This window comes from Cimex lectularius, unplaced genomic scaffold (assembly GCF_000648675.2).
Source record: "Cimex lectularius strain Harlan isolate CLEC.00 unplaced genomic scaffold, Clec_2.1 scaffold61, whole genome shotgun sequence".
Lineage (NCBI taxonomy): Eukaryota > Metazoa > Arthropoda > Insecta > Hemiptera > Cimicidae > Cimex > Cimex lectularius.
The window spans coordinates 646,060-665,892 of record NW_019392650.1 but is presented as its reverse complement, the minus strand read 5'-3'; the positions used below and the strand labels follow the sequence as shown (position 1 = coordinate 665,892).

At 34.7% G+C, this 19,833-nt stretch overlaps 2 protein-coding genes across 13 annotated transcripts in view; one reads left to right on the top strand and one right to left on the bottom strand.

The window, feature by feature from the left end:
- The window catches only part of LOC106667470, a 45,859-nt gene that overhangs the window by 25,818 nt on the left and 208 nt on the right, over positions 1-19,833 (top strand). For 8 of the 12 annotated variants that reach the window (XM_024230616.1, XM_024230608.1, XM_024230607.1 and 5 more), the window contains 6 exons: positions 2,638-2,887; positions 7,752-7,888; positions 7,946-8,072; positions 8,134-8,256; positions 9,585-9,644; positions 9,797-9,933. In XM_024230616.1, the coding sequence (XP_024086384.1) occupies positions 2,701-2,887; positions 7,752-7,888; positions 7,946-8,072; positions 8,134-8,256; positions 9,585-9,644; positions 9,797-9,876 (714 nt within the window). In that variant the 5' untranslated portion in view covers positions 2,638-2,700 and the 3' untranslated portion in view covers positions 9,877-9,933. Of the gene's footprint in view, positions 1-2,637; positions 2,888-7,751; positions 7,889-7,945; positions 8,073-8,116; positions 8,257-9,584; positions 9,651-9,796; positions 9,934-12,435; positions 12,610-15,511; positions 15,635-19,833 lie in introns of those variants that run through there. The other 4 variants (XM_024230612.1, XM_024230613.1, XM_014395434.2 and 1 more) reach the window with 4 other exon arrangements.
- On the bottom strand, positions 15,807-19,711 carry LOC106667481 (pre-mRNA-splicing factor syf2). The gene is made up of 4 exons (XM_014395443.1): positions 19,374-19,711; positions 16,476-16,616; positions 16,105-16,397; positions 15,807-16,036 (listed from the first exon to the last, which is right to left on the bottom strand). The coding sequence occupies exons 1-4, from the start codon at positions 19,461-19,463 to the stop codon at positions 15,871-15,873; spliced, it is 690 nt and encodes a 229-aa protein (XP_014250929.1). The 5' UTR covers positions 19,464-19,711; the 3' UTR covers positions 15,807-15,870.

The following is a 19,833-nucleotide window of genomic DNA, read 5'->3' as shown; positions in this document are numbered from 1 at the left end:
TTTTTTGCTATAGTCTGCAGAGCAGAATTGAAAAAAAAGAAAATAAATAGTAAATAAAAATAGAGAAGAGAAAGCCCCTGAATAAGCAGTTCATAGGAGAATTTACAATCATTATATTACATCACCTTAAAAGGAAACTAAACATGTATTTGCTCAGTTTAAAATGTAGTTAGTTGATTTTTTTTTTGATTTTTTTTTTTTTAATGAAATCTTGTTTGTAAAGATCATTTTCAACCAAAATCGGATTGTTTTTTTGGTTTATTGGTAAGATTGTATTGCATGGTAGCATTATTTCTTATGTATCTGGATGTTTTATGTCTTTTGCGTAGTGTCAAAACCCATTGGGGCCTTAAGCCGGCTGAAGGTATGAGGAATGGTGTGTAGGAATAAGTGCATCGTCCTTGTTGGCGTGTTAGGCCGATTGTGTATAGCTGTACTGGTAAAGAAGGTTGGGATTTCGGACGAGCATTCCTTGGACAGGAGCCATATCTTTCCCCAATGCTCAATGTCGCAACACCAGATATCTCACTCCTCTCCCTTGGCAGCTCTACAAACCCTTTAGACATTTATTGGCCAGTGTTTTTTTTACCAAAATTGTCATAAATCATTATTGGGTTTTCATGAAAATTGAGCCCAACTTAATTCTTGCTTCGGTTGCTTAATTTGCTTGCTACAATCCTCCTTGTGCAAAAATAATTTTATTCCTGGCTTTTGTTTTTCTATTGTGGTTCTTACCTGTATAAGGAGCACTCCAAGGAATTCAAAAAATAACAAAATAAAATAAAGTAACCGAACTTATAATTTTTTATCTAAAAAAAAATAAAAAAATACGACTCATCAAATGAAAATTTATCAAATAATAATAATAATAATTTTTTGATTTAAAAAACAAATTATTTCAAAAATGACCAAAGCGCTCACTTACAATATTTGTCGGTGCAGGAGCAGGAGACACGCTTCAATGATCTCTTTTTCTTTTCTCATTCCTTCTTATCTCTCCCCACCATTAGTCGGTGCGCTTCTGATCCTGACAAATCTTCCCGTTGCAAAAAAAAAAAAATTGTCACATATATATAGGTGTCATAAACGCATGCACTCTTCTTCTTTGTCATCTGTCTTCTTGACCTCAGGACATCGAAGGATGTTGATTTCATTGTCTCATTCTCTTCTTCTTTTTCTTCTTCTTCCTTCTTCTTCGAGAGAGGCTCTAGTTGGTATTCATGAGCTTTATGACGAGGAACACGTCCTGGAGTTCTCTTGAGCGACTTTTGCTTAGTGAATAGATCGTAAAACCCAATTATGTTTTTGTGGTTGACGATCTCCATAAGCTGGGTTTTCCGTTTGTCGAGGAGCGATAGGCAGCGCAGACAATCCCTAGTGTTCCGGATTCTATTTACTCGGTTGAGAACGACATCCACACGAAAACAAGCTCCCGATGACGGCTGAGAGCTTTGTTTGCTCCGGAGAGTCGTTATGGCAATTAATTATAAGTTAACTCGTTACTAAATGGATTTAATCTAGCTTCTATCAACTATTATATCTTTGAGCTCGAAATAACTGATACGTCTACCGTGAGACTTCCTCCTGTGTCTGCGGAGTGCTGAACCTGTAATTTTTTCTTTACAGATCATCATGGTCTGCCGTCCATTTCGCACTCTTCAATGTGTATGTGTGATTCTGTTAAGTCGAGTCTTTGACACACCCACACCTTCGACCTTATAACTATTCACCATAACCGAGTATTTCCTAAATCAATTGTATACGTCGCACCTATTCTGCATAAAGCTCAGAATTAGTATATTTTAAGCGAAAGTATTCTGAAAGAGCCAGGTCAGGAGTAAGAGAGGTTGAGGTATAGTACAATAAAAATACGAATATTTGACGTGTACTACCGGTTGTTTTGTCTAAATAAAATTCTTTCTATTTACCAAAACCGGGTATTTTCTAAATCAGGTGCGGGCGTTGCAGTAATTTGATCCTAGACCTATCATCTTGGTCTGCCACTCCTCTCTAGGTTGGTCTGTCAAACGCGTTTCGGCATCTCGACATCTTCAGTGCTTCTGAGTGATTCTTTCCCTTCATTAACCTTCCTCTACTCTATTAGTTCCGAGTCGTATTCGGAATAATTGCAATGTACACATGATTTAGGAAATACGTGGTTTTGGTGGTTAGGAAGGCACGCTTTCTTAAGATAATAACGTCCGGTTGCACCCTTGAACAAAAGGAAGATATTCCCAAATGGATGGAACTCTGCTCCTGCCGCACCAACCCTGTAGTCCTGACCTTGCTCCTTCGGTCAACCAGGTAGGAATGACTCAATTTCATAAGACAATAACGTCCAGTCGCAACATTGGACAAAGAAAAAGATCTTCTCTAATGGATGGAACTTAGCTTCTAGCACCAACTTTATAGTCCTGACCTTGCAGGACACCACGTCTTCCCACTTCCTTCTTCTTCCCCTGAAAAAAAATGATTTCAAAAAGTGTGTGCCATATTAAAATACGGATCACAAGTAGCTCGAGTTTTATTTGTGGTTTAACCCTCTTTACGTATTAACCAAATGAGGCCTTGAATATACGAATTCTACTTAAATGTACTTCTAAGGAATATGTACAATTACATTTTCGATTGTTTCAGGCCAGTGGCGATCTGGTGGCATGTAGAGGGATTCTTGAAGCAGAGGCCCTCATACCGTTCGCCATGCAGCAAAGGCGGCCAAGCTGTCTTGAAGTCGACGAATCAACGAAGCTGGTGAGGTACCAGACGTCGCACTCAGCACCCACGACACCTTGTAGCATAACGAGGCATGCCCCCCAATCGATTAAGAGGGCCATCATATCACCTTCCTCCTTTCTTCCCGACATTCGAAATAACAATGGCATAGAAAGTAAGTACGTGTCTTTTGTTTTATTGTCGATTTTAACCAACTCCTACAATTATTTTAAAGTAATATCCATGGTGTCATAACGTCTATTTATCGACTATACTTCGAAAATTAAGAAAAGAAAAAGGTTTAAAGTAAGTGAGATTTCCTGTGGAGGTCTTCAGGAAGATCAACAGTTGCCGTTTTCTACAGTTTTGGTACCCTTTCTTATTTCAAACGCATTCGTCTTTTCGCCATCATCATGTTGGATAATTGCAGGTGCCTCATAATGCTTTTATACCGGAACGACCACTCACATTTACGAGAAGCTGAAACGCGTCTAACATACCAAAACAGCGAGGCAAACCAGGTTAGTCGGAAACGACCAAGATACACATACGATTTATAGTCGTTTCCGTTCGTTTTTGGTTTCTTATCCTTAAATATTTACATCTGTTAGGCGCGTTTCAGCATTTCGCTATCATTAGAGGTAGGGCTGGGATATAAGCAGGGAGAGGACTGACACAAACCAACCACTGACGATGGCGAAAAGCCGAAACACACCTGGCTGACCAAGTTGAGTGGTAAGATCTCAAATACTACACATGGTTTCGTCATTTTTTACGACACATTTGTTTCAACTTTTGGCCATCGTTAGCGATTGGTAAGGAATATAAGCAGAGTGAGGAACCGATAAAAATTGACTACTGATGATGGGAAAAGCCCGTAAACTCACCAGTTAGACCAAACAACGTAAGCAGAGCAGGTTAATCGTAAAAGACCAGATTTTAAAATAGTAGTCATCGTTTCGAGATTTTGACCTGTCAGATGTATTTTGGCCATTTGTTTTGGATCAGGGTTTTAAGAAGGGTGAGGCACCGATACAAACCAACAATGATGATGGCAAAAAGCTGTAACTCGCTTGCCAGACCAAACAGTGGGGTAGGCATTTGATCAAAAACGACCAAACTACAATTGCTACTCAAAGTTTTGACATTTTGGTCAGATCGTTTCACAATTTTGCCGTCCTCTTTTGGGTAAGGGATATAATGCAAGTGATTCACCTACACGAACTTATCATTGATGATGGCAAAAAACCGAAACTCGCCTGTCTAACTAAACCAGCGAAGGTAGGCAGACCAGGTCATCGGAATCGACCATGTTACTAACAGTTTCAATATTTTGTGAGAACTTTTTTGGTCTTATCAGATGCGTTTCTTTATTTTGCCATCTTCAGTTCTGAGCCAGGGATATAAGACTGGTGAGGCACCCACACGAACTTACCGCTGATGAAGACAAAGGCCGAAACTCTCCTGCCAAATCAAACCAGCGGGGGTAGGCTGACCAGATCTATCAGACGCATTTCGGGATTTCGCCATATTCAGGGACCGGGATATAAGTAGGGTGAGACACCGACACAAACCAAAACTGATGATGGAAAAAATGCCTAAACTCGCCTGTCAACCAAACCATCGAGTCAGAAACGATCGAAAACGATTAAACTACATGTTCTTCAGCCCGTATACCTCAAAAGTAATCTCACAACTATTATTAGGGTCATTCTTGCGTGACAAGGATACTACGGACAGGCTGGAGTTAGAACTACGCTTTTGAACTTTGCACGAAACATAATATAAAACCGTCTGGAAACAAGACAAAACAAAGGCCGGGAATGTTTACAGTGTCCGAGAAGAAATCTAACCGGCGTGTCTACTATTTCACCCAATGTGTATCTTCAGCCTACAACTCCTTCAACTGGATGGCCGGGTTTTTTCCAGGAAAAAATCCTCCAAACGTGTAGAAGTGAAATGAATAGATTTTTATTGAAAAAAATCCAAATGTTAACAACATTAATAATAATAAAAAATTAAAGAAATTTTGAATGAATGAACTAAAAACCTTTTGAATCTTAAAACTCTTTTATTCCGGGAAATAATAATACAATAATCCTTTATTATTGTATTATTAACTTTAATCAAAGTTGCCGTCGTGTTGGTAAAACAGTAAATAATTGCACTATTTCGGTTTAGAACCCAAATTATGCTAAATTTATTCAAATTTCCTTAAGTTTTTTAAATTTATTTTTAATCTTTCCATCTTACCAATCCGCCAACCACGGTTTTTCCTTTCCTTCACCAATTTCTTCAACTTTGAAAAAAGTAATTCAAAAAGCAATTACACCATTAAAAAGGATATTAAATGGAGTACGTTTTCTGAAATTTGCTGGCCTCTGGGGTTTGGAAAAAGTAGTTTAGAGTCACCATACTAAGTTTTTCAACTTTGAAAAAAAAAATTATTTTTCAAAGTTCTGGCTACTAAAACGCTTATTTCACCACCGTTTACAACTTTAATCTTATTGGAAATTTAACGTAGTTTTCAATGGTATCTACGGATTTGTCCAAAAAAAATTTAGTTTTGGAGTTATTATTGTTCACTTGAAGCAACGTCGTGAAATCGTAAAAAAATCAGAAAAAGTGGAATAACTCCGAAACTGTTGAGATTCGGACCATAGTCAAAGTTGTGTCTGAAGTATCCTGACAACAAATATTTAAAAAAAAAAATTAAAACGAGTAGAAAACATGAAATACGTATTTTTTGGTTTTTCGAAAGTTATATGTTTAAGAGAAATTTAATTGGGCCATCTAAAAAGGACATCCTGTTGAGTATATTTTTGCTTGTAAATAAACAAAATTTAAGTTTCGAAGAGAAATATTTGTCGATTCGACTTGCTTAGGTGGAAGTCTAGAAAAGTGCCTCAGAAGGATTCTTTTGACTTGTTTAAATATATTTATTTATAGTTTTCTCTATAAGATTTATTCGATTCTGAACCTTCTTTGGCAATTGATTTCACATCAAGTTTTGTTGGTACGAATCTACTATAATTAATAAGTAAGGGTCGACAACACAGAGCATTCTTCTTTCGGCTTGGCAAAGGGGTCAGGTAGAATCCCTTATTTATTTAACTTTCTCTTTAAACTATCATTTTGATTGTTCTGGCAGCTCGGGAACTTATAAAGTTTATTTTAGTATAATAAGGACACGGAATGCATATTTTGCCCGGCGAGGAGGAAATGGTGTGTAATTGCTTACAATAATAGCACAGTGCATAAAAGCATTTGAAAAGACAATCCTCGTTTTATTTTTAACATTGCACCGTTTCCGTGTCCTCGTGTTGTTTCTTTTTCACGATGTACTTGTTAATCTCTGGTTCACCATTGAGATTTATTGTCGAGGACGTCCACGGAATAAATTTAGAAATCCAAACAGGTAGATTTGCAAGGAGTGCGACATATCTATTATTACATATCTGTGGGTGGGTCATAGTGGGTGGTCATTTAGTTTGCACCACACCTTCAAAAGAAATTTTTTTTTGGAAGCTTGTTGCAAAAAAAAATGTCAAAAAAAGACATTTTTGCCATATGCTTTTTCAGTACAGACAAGCCATTTTTCAAAAAATAAATTGATTACATTCCATTATTCTCAATTTCCCATTTATAGACAATTATTGTTCTGGATTTTTTTCTCTTGTAAAAATTTATTTTAAAAAGTTTGCTTAATGCGGCCAACTAATATTGGAGCACGAGGTAATAATTTGGCAAGGTACTCATCAGTTTCACGGTCGTGTTTATACACGATATTTGACTTAAATTCAAACTATACAATCATTTTAAGCAAACCGAGAAAATAAAATCTCCCACTTTCATTAATTGTTCAATTATAACTTGAATCTTGATATTCAATTGTTATTATTGAATTGACCAAGTCTAATTGATCATATCCAGTCAAGTGCATCGGTTGCCCTTGAAAAGTTTAAAAAGTTTTAAATAAAAGACCATTTCGGTTTGCTTTAATTAAATTTAATAAAACCATACTAACAGCAGAACATCTTGTTTTTAAGAATAATAGAAGTCAAATTTATTTTACTATTCAAGATTAATGACTGTTCTGTACTTATATTTATTTTCAATTTTCCACCTCCTTGAGATAGAAATCTTATTAAATATTATTATGCAGGACTGTTTTAATGTACCTTTCTAATGTGATGCAGAGTGTTAGTATGGGTTTCTAAGATAATGTCGCATTTCTGAAAATTCTTCTCTTCTTCCGTTCACTTCGGTCTGTACGTGGTAAAAAAAATTGTTCATATCTCCGTGGGTTTGTAAAAAATCCTTTCTTAACGGCTATTCAAGTCATTATAAGAATGCACTTTAAAATTTTTAGCTCTTTAGCTCCAGTGGTTTGGTCTGTGCATTAATAATAATAATAATAATTGAACTTTATACATTTTCGTTTTTACACTTAAATTTACAAAAGACAATGGACTGATCCGTCTGCCAGGTGGTCTGTGCATTATATGTCAGTCAGTCACGGAACTGTTTTATATATATGAACAGAGATGGAATTTCAAAAAAATCCTTTCTTAGCGGCTATCCATTGTAGAAATGCACTTTAAAAATTTTAGCCCTTTAGATATAGCAGTTTGATCTGTAGGTTGTCTGTCAGTCCGTCACAGAACTGTGTTATATATATAGATTTAGATAAATTCAAAAATCTTTTAGTTCCAGCAGATTTTCTTTATTTATGGAAGATGTCTTCTCTCACCTTGTGACCATTATCAGCCTTTGTTAAAACAAAATAGAATAGAAATGAAACAAAATGTTCTTTTCAAACTTGTCATTGATATTTTTTTAATTGTGACTTTTTTAAACTAAATGATTTTATTCAATCACCAGTTTCTATTGTCAATTTGAAAAAAAGCTGGACTTGCGCCCCTTAGGCAAAAGACAGATTTTTTTATACACTGAATCATTTCTGCTAAATGTATGCAAATAATTTATCCAAGGTATTATTTTTTCTAGTAATTAATATTTACTCTCTAATTTTATAGTGTTAATAAAGGCACAGTTGGAACGAAAGTACAATATGGATAGAGAATTAAACAAGGAGAAAAATGTTCTCCGTGCTATGCAATTACAATACGAGGAACATATGGCCTTATTGGCGAGCAGAAAAACCTCTGCTAAGGTAAAATAAAAACAAATTATATTTAAAACTTGTAAATATTGACTTATTATTTTATAGGTTCAATCACTTAATGATGAAATTAAGCAGTTGAGCATGGAATGCCAAAGGCTTGTTTCTGAGTTAGACGCCTCGTGTGAAAATAACGACAAAACTAGCAGCCACAGAACTGATTTATTAATAAATGGTAACTGTCTTTATTGATAATTCTGATGAAATAGTTTGAAAAAGTTTTGTTTTTGTTTCAGGCAGTGAAACACTTACAGGGAGAGAGGAAGACAGTCAGCATTGGCGATGCCACATTTGCACATTCCAGAATCACCGACTGTTACAGCAATGTGACAAATGTAATATGCCACAAATTACTTTAGGTACTGGAGTTAATTGAAATAGTTCTTATATTTGTTGTTTTTAACATAAATTTGTTACAGTTTGCCAACTAATTTTAAAATTGCATGTAACGGCATGTTTTTGTTATAATTTTTTTATCTCTTAAAGATTGTGTTATTGGTTGTGATTTTCATCGTATTATTATAGTACTATTTATTTTTTATAAATTGACAGTAAAAATATATTAATGTTTTTCACCATTTATTTTCCAACTCGTTAGAATTTTATCCTATCAACGTATTAATGCAGTGTTTAAAATTATTTCTTGTTATTTCTGTTGTATTGTTGTTTCCTCCATTTAGTATTTAAATTTGTACATATGTGTTAGCTATTTAATCTTTTTAATTTTGTGAAGTTTTGTTTTGTGTGAGATCTCGATGTTTTCTATGTGTTGCTTTCATTAACCAACAAATTTACAAAATACTTATTTTTGCCCCTGAGATCAATAAGTCTGAAAACCTGTTTATTATTATATTATTATTTTTTTTTACATTTTATAATTCAACCTCAGGAGATGAGAGTTACCTGTGGCCTTATATTTGCCTTAAATCTTGTAAAATTTAAGTGTTGTATATTTATGATATAAATTGTAAAATATTATTGAGATCTGCTAGGTGATGAACCTTTGATTGTCTCCGATCATCATAATCTGCCTATTGTTGCTGGATTTTAGCCTGTCAACATTTGAAAACTTCAAAATATGTCTGAAAGACAAAAGTTCAATATAGAAATACAAGGAAGATCAGGGATGATCAAGCTGTAATATAAATGTTTGTAATTACAATATAATATTCTTACATAAAAACTTTTATGTATTAAAATTTTTTTTTTTTTTTTAATGGTCCATAAGTGTTTGTAATTTATAAACCTGATTTTACAAAATTATATGTTAAAAAATACAGTTCATGTTTGTAAATATTTTTGATTGCAGCGTTATAGATGTTTTATTTTGTTAATTTTTTTAAGCACATCGAGTGTTAAATATATATTTATTTTGTAAGAATTGAGTGTTTTTATATTTTTTCTATTAGCACTTTTTTTTGTCTTCCTTTTTTGACTGTGCTCTCGATTTAAAAATATTTAATTTTCTCAATTATTTTTAATAATTAAAAATATACATGCAATATCAAGCAGAAAATTTTCAGAATTGAACATGTGACCCGCATGGTGTTTCACCGAGTGAGGTTAAAATGCATGTCAATGTTTTGTTTTATGCATTTTCTCATACATATAAAAAATCTAACAGATATTGAATTTGAACACAAATAAAAATAATTCTGTTTTTTGTTTGCTCTTTTTTACTTTTCAGAAGGGAGAGATCCGCAAAATATACACATCAGAGTTATGCATCACAAATTTCCGTCATGTAGTAAGTTTTTACAAATCAAGTTTCTTTGCAACATCTTTTATTTAAAACTGTTTAATATCAATTTTTATCTTTATTGTTAATCATTAATTAGTATTTAATTATCCTTGAATTATCATTTATTTAATCAAAGGTATGATTTTAACTTATAACAGCATGCCGCAAGAATCACCAACTTAAGTTTTTTGCTATCCTGGGTCAGATGTTGGTCGTATCCATCCCATCACTAAAGTAAGGCTCCAAGGTTTGTCGGTTAGGCCATTTCAGTCCCAAACATCTGTTTTAAAATCTAGACATGCCCACAATTTCTCTTATTTTTAAATATTTTTTATTATTTAATAACTAATTTAATTGTGGGTCGATGGGTACTCTTCCACTATCATTCGCCCCACTGCACATTCATTCTAATAAATACATTTACTCCCAATACACCAAAAAGGTATACAAAAAAGCATATTTTCTAAGTTTTATATACTAGAAAACAGCCCTGTCTCTCCCTCATATCAGATGGTATTCCTGCGTACTCGCCATATCCCAAGCCGAACCAAAGCATGACACATTTCAATTAAGTTGGGCCCATCAAGCAACCATTCTCTTCGTGCAAGACACAAGCTTTGACCTGAAAGTAAATGTCTGTATGTGATATCAGACCTATTACACTGCATATTCATGCTAATAAATACATTCACTCTCAATATACCCAAAATATATACAAAACTATTTTTCTAGTACAATAACAATAAAACAGCTTTGTTTCCTCCAAAAATCGGAACAGTGAACCAAAGGCTACCATGCTCAAGTATAATTCTCATATTGGGTAGATAAATAGATATACTTTATTTACAAAATGAAAGAAATTTAGAGTTAAAAATAAAAAACAGTATTATTATGGCATGGTATTAAGACCATCTGCCAGAGTTCGGAGTGCATTACTATTCCAAGAATATACATAATTATATAATTATAAGAAAATGAGAATTTACAATATCAACTTCAGAGGTTACAATTATTTACAGGATTTTCAAATTACAAGATTGAAATGCGATAAACTTTGAAAATAATAAAAATGACACTTCAAAGAACCAAAGCAAGGATTCCAACTCACAAAGGGTCCCCCACCGGCAAACAGAATTTGCATTTAGAAGCCCACAAAGTAGAAATTATATGTATTACCTTCGAGAGCAAAAAAGGAAACAAAATAAGACGAACAGAATATTAATTCCCTACATTCCAATATATTCATATATGTAAAACCAGGCTTTCTGAGCAAAATCAACAAGACCACAGCAATCCGAGCCGTTCAGAAGGGCTATAAGCTCTTCCCTCGTCAGAAAACCCTTACCCACATACGGATACCTCAATTCATTAAGGACCGAGCATCTAGCGAGAAAATGAAATGCATCCTCACGATCACCTGAGCTGAATAGAGAGCACACTGCAGTGGCAGGAGTACCCCCAACCCAACGCCTGAAATTCAGGAACAACTCCCCCTGAATTTTAAACCACCAGCAGAAAAAAGAGAACGGAGCATCATTTGCTGGAGCAGAAAAAACATTGCAAGGAGTTAGGGAATGATTCAACTCCTTGTAGAGTTGGAATCTATTTGAATCCACAGCACAAGAAATACAACTCTCCCGATGACGAGCCCCCATAATATGAAGAAGATTGGAAAACCTTTCAGACCATGCTGCAGAATTATCCAAAGAGAACCAAGCCACATTATACCTCTCTGCAAGAGATTTCCAGGATATGTTACCCTTAATAACTTCAAGTGATGTGATTTTTGCCAGGCGAGAATCAGGAGCTTGAAGCGATTTCAAAATAAACTTAAAATGTAACCTTTAAGAATAAATAAACAACAGTTCTATGCCAATCTCAATATACAACATATAATTAGGAGTTGATGATGGCAGGGCAAACAACTTACGAACAAAAAAAAAAAAAAAAAAAAACTGTCTTTTCATATTCGCGATAGCCCTAAACTTGACCTGTATATATATAGACAGACCAAACTTCTAGATCGAAAAGGGTGAAATTTTGACAGTGCATCCCTATAATGACATGGATATCCGCTAAGAAAGGATTTTTTCAAATTCCATCCCTAAGGGGATATGGACATTTATTTACCATGTATAGACTGAAGTGAACTGAAAAAGAGAAGAATTTGAGAAACGAGTCATTATCTTAAAAACCCATACTAGCACTGCAAAACAGCCAAGGAATGACACACTTCAACTAAGCAGCGGAACACATTGAGCAATCCTTTTCTACATGCTGGTCACAAGTTTTGGCCCAAAAGTAAGTGTCAATCTTGGATGACCTATTCTTAATCTGATAAGGATGATACCTCTTGTACAATTCAGATCCTCCAAGGGTTAACTTGTTATGTTGGAGCTTCTATGCTGACCCACTAAAGCTGCCATTTTGCTTTAATCATATTTTTCAACTAATTTTTATCATCCAAGAAGTCAGATCGTGATAGTGAAAGCATAATGCATTGAATTTATTCTAAAATTAATTATTTATGATCTAATGTGAATTTTTGTTTGACCAACTTTATAAGGAGATATTTTTTTAAATTAAAACAATGTACAAATTACTAATGTTTGCCATAAAATGTTGATATTTACACATGTTTTGCTTTTATTTATTTTTTTAAGCAGCTAATAGCTTTTGGTTTGGGCTTAAAAGGTGAATTTGTGATAAAATGCTATGAAAGCATTTTTTAAATTTACCAATTTTTTTCCTTTAAAACAATCCACACATAACGAGAAAATTGTGTTTGCTGTTTCAGAAGTTATACATAGCTGGGCGTTATAACGATTGGCGGGTACTGCATATTATCTTTTATTTCTTTGTATGTAGAAGATTATCAATGGCTGTGTACATATAATAGCTTAAAAACATAAAACATAAATTTAAACAATCCACCTAATTTTGAATATTAAGAAGAATAAGTTCATTTTATTTATCATGATGTATTTATTAAAATGTTTAATAGTGTTTGTTTTTTAATCTATTTTAATTGTTATTCTTTTGTTTTTCATTAAAAAATTGGCTAATTTTTTTTTGTAATTAATGACAATATAAATAATAATTTTATTCCTTATTGTTTATGTATTTATTATATTTAAGTTATTCATTTTCCAATTTAAAAATGAAAGCAATGTATTACTGTTTTGTTCAAAAATTGGAAAATTATTTTTTTTATTTGCTTGTCTAATTATATTAAATCGGATTTATGTGCGTAATAATTGCTACAAGGCAATGGCGGCCACTATCTTTCAGAATTGTATGCACGTTTTACATTTTTCAAATTTTCATATTTGTTACATTAACATGATGTCGGATCGGTGCATGTTCAAATGTTCTACATAGGAAAAAACTATGATTTTAATGAATCACATCTGGCTTTCTCATCTTATGTGTTAAACATTGCAAAAAAAAAAAAAACCATGGGACTTTATCATTATTTACGACTAGTTTTTAAGTTAGAATAACAAATTACTTTCCAGAATGTTTACAAAGCCTTGGCAGTTTGTACAGATATTGGTAATTCGTCTATTTTTATACATTGAATATATATTTTATTTAAACCTATTTGTATATATGTTCACGAAAGATATGTACATTAAAAAAAAAAGATTTAATTTTATCAACCAAGTTTGTGATGTTTTGATTATTGGGACTATTGAAGAGGACATGATGTGGGGTTTTTGTAAACCACAAATGAATTGTTTATAAAAATCAATGTTATCAAGTTGAAACTGCATAAATGCGTAAAAACATGTACATAAATTGTGTTATTAAACACAGATTATAAAATTATTTTTTTGTTAAAAAAAGAATAATTAAAACCCTTTGTATAAATATTTAAGTTTTAAAATAACATCCTTGTTAAAACTAATCTTAATGTGAATGCTCAATTTTATACAGAAATTGTATAAAATTTGTAATATAATTTGATTGTAATTTTATGTTTAATATTTAATTTTTTGTTTAGATTGTAACATGTAAATTAATGTAACTTTGCAATTATATTGTTCCCGTTTAACTGTTATTTTTAGCCTTTTCATTTTATGATCTTGTAGTAGTTAAATTCAGTATTTTTTTATGTCAATATTATGATGTAAATAAAATATTTTAAATGATTTTTTGTAAATTTAAAATTGCTTTTTTAAATGCTTTATATAAGCTCAAACCTGCATATGCATGTACAAAGTGAGCCTATTGCTTCTCGCAGTCCACTGGAAATTCCAGCTTTTTGTAATTTACAATCAATTAATGGTAGGCCTCGACAATCGCCCGCTCTGGATGTTGGCAGTCTGAGGACAGACATCGGTCTTCTTCGTTTAGCCGCCGAAGTTGGGCTGCAGGGGCTACCAACAACTAGGTCATTTCAGCCCCCAACACAAGTTTCTAAATCCATTCACACTCTCACTCACCCATAAATACATTCTACAATATACATGCCTATAACTAACCTAATTGAGGGTCGATGGGTTCTCAATATTCCATTATCGGCCCTTTTACACTACACATTCATGCCAATAAATACATTCCTTCTCACTCACTAAGGACACAAAACTATCATTACTAGAGATAATAAAACAATGCTGTTTCCTCCAAGAAACGGAACAAGAGCCCTGATATTCGCTGCCATGCTCAAGCATAATTATCATATCAGGTGACTTTCCTACACGCTCTATATGGAGCCAAGGAAGTTGAAAGAAAGCACCATTCAATAACTTGGACAAATTGAGCAACCTAGCTTTGACCCAAAAGTTTCTGTGTGTCAACCTCGCATGGCCTATGCTTAATAGGGTGAGAATGTCCTTTTATGAATCACCTCCGAGGGCCAACTATCAACAGTGCTCTTGATATACTCGAGTTTCTTTTTCTGATTGGCCCACTGATGCTGTCAGTTTCTTTTAATGTTTTTTATTGCATTTTTAGCATCAGTGGGCTGGATAGCAGTAGTTGGCATTTCATGGCCTACATCGTATGCCAATTTATTATTCTTCAGACCTCCTGGGTACCCAGAGAATAACTATTGTTTTGCCAAGATGCTCCAGCTCGTGATGCACCAACAAGAGCACAATATGAGTATCGACAGAGTACCTGCGCTGAGGGAGTCGGTGCAGGCCAGATAAGCAGGGCCAGCATCATCTCAAATCACCTCAAGCACCTGCCAAATCGCATACCATTTGGGGGGGGAGTGGCCATGAAGTGATGCACCCTTGCACTACATGGCATACATCATACCCTCACCAGTCTTAGAAGATGAAATAAAAACTGCCATACCACAATAAGTTCCAAGAACTTATCTCGGTAAACATATGGTGGAGTAGATGACTTGTCCTAAACACACGAGACAGCTTGATGAAGTTTTAATTAGAGACCAATTTATTGTTTTGCTATTGGAGATTTAAAATATTTCCATACAGGTCAAGGGGTCCCCCGTCTGGTAAACGAACTATAGTGACCAGTAAAGAGCTGGCTGCATTAATGGGCAGGATCTGTTGTGTATCAACTATCTGAACTTCCACTAGTATTTAATGTAAGGAAGCATCACGCTCACCTGTGTAAGGATAGGCCATACCTGATTTACACAAGTACACTCTGACTTTAAGGACAAATTCTGCTTGTAGAGAAAGGTCACTCAGGTTGTCACACTTGGTAAAGGAGTGCCAGGCCTTGTACACTTAGCTTCCAATAAGCCCACTACAGTGGTCAAAAAGATCACCGCCATCAGTGGTGACCTGTTCCTTGACAATCTTGGGCCACATACATCCATCCACACAGTGGTAGATGATGGGCCATTGTGCACTATGAGGGGTAGAAATTCTCTGCGTATTTTGTTTTTGCAGGTGGACATATTTTGCTGCAAGAGAAAAAACTCCCAAAGCCAACCTTCGCCACTGCATCCGCACAATGGATATAGCTTGTGGTGGCTGATGATGGGCCATTATGTAGAGGGGCCTTTACAGGGAGTAAGTAGGCATATCACCTAATGATTATTTCCTTGTATTTGCAATTTTTATGAATTGAAATTTGGTTCAATATCATCAGCAAAAATAATTTTAAGTTTAATAGTGGTTTAGAAAGACGAATCTAAAAATCAAAAATATATTTGATTAATGTACAAATAAAAAATTACATAGATTCAAAACATAAATTTTACACTTTATATTTAATATACATAATCAAACATTTGTGTAAGGACAAATTAAACTGCTGTTCCTCTTTCAAGATTCTGTTTAATTTCTGTCGTGTACTGGCCATAAAATCTCTCCAATTTCTTGTTGAATTTCATATTCCTGTCGTTAATGTAATCAATGTCTGCATCATCGTTGTGAGTACGCCTTCGACTGTATTTCTCCCTTTTAATTATTCTAAAAAAAAAATATATATATAATAAACAATTCAATATGTATAAAACAAAACTAAAAATTTAGCTCACTGTTTTTCTAAATCTTCGACCATCCTGTCAATCCCTTGCTTGGTGTCTTTATGAAGCCCGTGAAGTATTGTGTTCGGCCCGCCGTAAAAAGCTTCCCCGATCCTTTCCCTCTGCCTGCAGTAATCATCCATATCGGGTTTGATATTTTTGATTAGCCTGTTGTATTGCCTTGCTGTCGCTTGTTCATAATCGGCGAAACCTTGATCGGGGTTCTTCTTCTTTCTCTTCCATTCAAAACGTTCTGCTTCTGATGCACTTATGTTCAACAACTTTACCCGGTCATATTCTTGCCCCTGAAACAATTCATAAATAAAATACACTGAGACTGGAGTCTTAATTACAAATAGAATAATTTTCCAATCAATAATTACACTTTTAATAGCCTCCTCTTTTTGAGCTTCATCATTAATAACCCATTCGGCTCGCATTTGTTTTGCTTCCCAATTAGCAGGAAGCTTTTTTCTCTTGTCTTCCTCAACGACTTCCTTGTGGTTCAACTGTCTTGCTTCATTCTATAAAAAAATAAAATTGCCATTTAAGACTATAATTAAATATATATTAAATGATACATATATAAAATAAATTTGATAATGAACACATGTTAAACCGGCACTGGGACATTTCACTAACAGTTCCTCACTTAAGATGGCCGCTGCCGGTTCAATGTATGTAAAATAGCAATATTTCATATAATTTTGTCTCTAAGGTAAAACAATTCTGATAATACAAGACAACTTCGCTTACATTATCCCTTATTCTTAATATTTACAACTTTATTTATTCACCAATTTTATTTTTATTATATACATTCATTATACATGATTTGGAATAAAAAAGTGGGAAATTAAAATGAGAAGTATGGGTATAGGCGATCAAAGTCACGGTAGCTCAAGTGGTAGAGCATCGGATTATTTATCCGAATATCGTGGGTTCGAATCCCGCCTGTTACACAAATTTTTCATTTAAAAAAAATTGTGTATAATTAAATGAATTTGTTTGTTCAGTTTTCAGTTTTTTCTCCACTGAGTGCTGTATTGAAAACCATGCTTGACACAAATCGGAAAGAAATATCTTGAGGAATTAAAATCCAAATAGGTTCTAAATAGTAAAAATAAGTGAGAATGGCAGGGGGCAGCGTTAATATGTGGATGATCATCTAGAACGCAGAAAGGATCAAGTCCCAAAATCAGATAATCAGAAGCCTTGAACATGTGTACCATTATTCAAACAAATTCTTAATTGAGAGATTTAATCGATTTAGAAGACAAAATTGTAAGATCGTCCAAGAAAGGAAGCGTTTCAAGCATCAATGGATACAGAAATATGAAACACTGAATACACTTATGACCTAACACCACGCAGAAACTTGCAAACATTTTTGAAAAATGATTATTCAGAAATCGTGAGATGCGGTCTGGTGTGATGTGGGTTTCAGAAAAACATTTTCTTTATCGTGCCAACGTTTCGATCTTTATTGAGATCATCCTCAGAGCCTAGGATTTACAAACACTGTTTAAATTTAACAAAAACATGTAGGATGTGGAAAAAAGTGAAAAAACTAATCACCACACATTTTTGAAAAAGCTTTTTTCGCCCAAAGATTGTCACGAGCGATGAAAATTGACAATTTTAATTGAGGGTAGATACTGCCATGTCTGCCTTCCTTTCTGAGAGGTACACCACATCTCTTCCCACTTGTCAATGGCTATCTGAGTATATCGCATCTTGAAGGTACTCGGGATGTTTGCAATTTTCGGCGTTATCGTCCCTCACAGTTTCTTTAGAACAGTCTGCCTCCTGCTGCTTATTCCTACATGAGCTTTGATCCAATGGAAAATTACCTCTCCATCCATTTTGATAATGGTGATCAGCTCTTTCCGAATGGTTTCTAAAGGAAATTCCCTGGGATTTTTTGAAAGCAAACAGGAATACCTGGTTGTGCATTCAAAAAATAAATTTTTTAATTGTCTTATTTTTGTTTAGCTTATTTTGCGTGTGATCCAACGGATACCTTTTAGAATTGCCAGAAATTGCGCCTGGTTATTGGATCGTCTTTCCATATGCTATTTTCAAGGAGGTACTGTATACAAAATAGCCGCAACCAACTTTTTTATCTTGTTTGCTGCCATCTGTGTAAATCGTATACGCCTCACATTCTGATGTAAAATCTGTTTGGATCAGGAGTACTTTCCCAGGGCGAACCTACTTGGATGCATAGCCAAATCTAAGTTGTTTTCATGGTATATTCGGGACACTATCGATGTCATACGTCCAATTTTACTTATAATACCTAATTTAAGTTTTATAGGAATAAAAGCGACAATACAGGCCACTTTGAAGGAGTTGTGTGGGTATGTCAGCAGTGTAGATGGTGTAGAGGATTGGGCCTAGGATTCTTCCTTATGGAACGCCAGCCTTGATTGGCATAATGGGTGAAAAATATCTGGGTGTTACACAAGATAAAACACTGACATTTAAGAAACATATCAGCTCCACCATCAAGAAAGCGAAATGAGCTTTGATGGCATGCGGAAGAATAGCGACAAAAAACGGGGGATGGAGACCGGAAACCCTGTTTTGGATGTACACCATGATAGTAAGACCAACTCATACATAACCTCAGCTCAACAAATAACAAAACGAAGAGAACTCTCAAAAATACAGAAACTTGCATGTATCTGTATAATGGGAGCGAGGAGGTAGTTGGTATCATCCCGCAGTTGGTACGGAGAAGGTATTGGGATTAATCCCCCTACACCAAATGATAATGACAATAGCGCAGAAAATTATTATTAGTATTATTAAAGAGAAACCTCCAACAGGAATAGAGAGATAGCAATAAAATAATGAACAACCGTCCAATACTCTTGGCTCCAAAGGACTATACGAACAGGATGTTTGTTGCATGCAACACACCTACTAACAAACTGTGGTGCTCACTTGCCGCAGGAGGAAGTGCTATGTACACTGTAAATGAAGAAGAAATTCAACCACTGAAACCAGGCCTACTAATCAAGTTCCTTGATGAAATTGGCCACAGAACGGGGTATACAATAGCTTGCTACAACTAATACATCTACGTCTACAATGGGTGAAAAATCGTGCCGATTCTCACTTTAAACCATCGATCCGTCTGGAAGGATTTTAGGATAAGATGGTAGGAACAAGGGAGGATACGTTTTAACTTATAAAGGAGGATTGTAAAACTTGTACTGTAAAGTGTAAAGACGAAAACAGTTCAGCTGACCAAAACAAACGTGAAAACTCACCCTTTTCAGATGCAGCTCTTTAAGCTTCTTCATCCGTTCTATACGCTTTTCTTGGGAGTTCAACGTTTTCCCATGGCCTTCCGAACTCATGTCGATTCTTCCTTTTAGGAAATGAATTTCCACTTTTCAGGAAAACAACCAATAGGTGAAAGGTTACTAAATACAAAGAACAGTTGTCACGTCAAAGCTCTGTATAACCTAACGGATTCTATCGGAAGCAGGAGCGTTTTGCAGCAGAAGCCAGAAGGCCAGTACTCCAGTAGCACATGAGCCGGAGGGGAAGAAGGGAAAACTATACATCAGAATGAAGTTTGACCAGTGTAAAACATATGTTTGCGTTTTGACATCGTAAGGAGTGACGTCCTCTTTTCCAGGGATGCTCTTGCGTTCGGCCCTAAACCTATATCGCTTTTAAATCCTGCTTTCTTTTTAATCCGGGGTAGGTTTTTAGTATTTCGGC

Bases quoted from the DNA above. Each gene is read 5' to 3' on its own strand.
- LOC106667481 (XM_014395443.1), bottom strand. From the start codon at position 19,463: ATGAGTTCGGAAGGCCATGGGAAAACGTTGAACTCCCAAGAAAAGCGT. The intron at 16,617-19,373 runs GTGAGTTTTCAC...ATTTTTTTATAG, and splicing joins AAGAGCTGCATCTGAAAAGG to AATGAAGCAAGACAGTTGAA. The intron at 16,398-16,475 runs GTAATTATTGAT...GAATTGTTTCAG, and splicing joins AAGAGGAGGCTATTAAAAGT to GGGCAAGAATATGACCGGGT.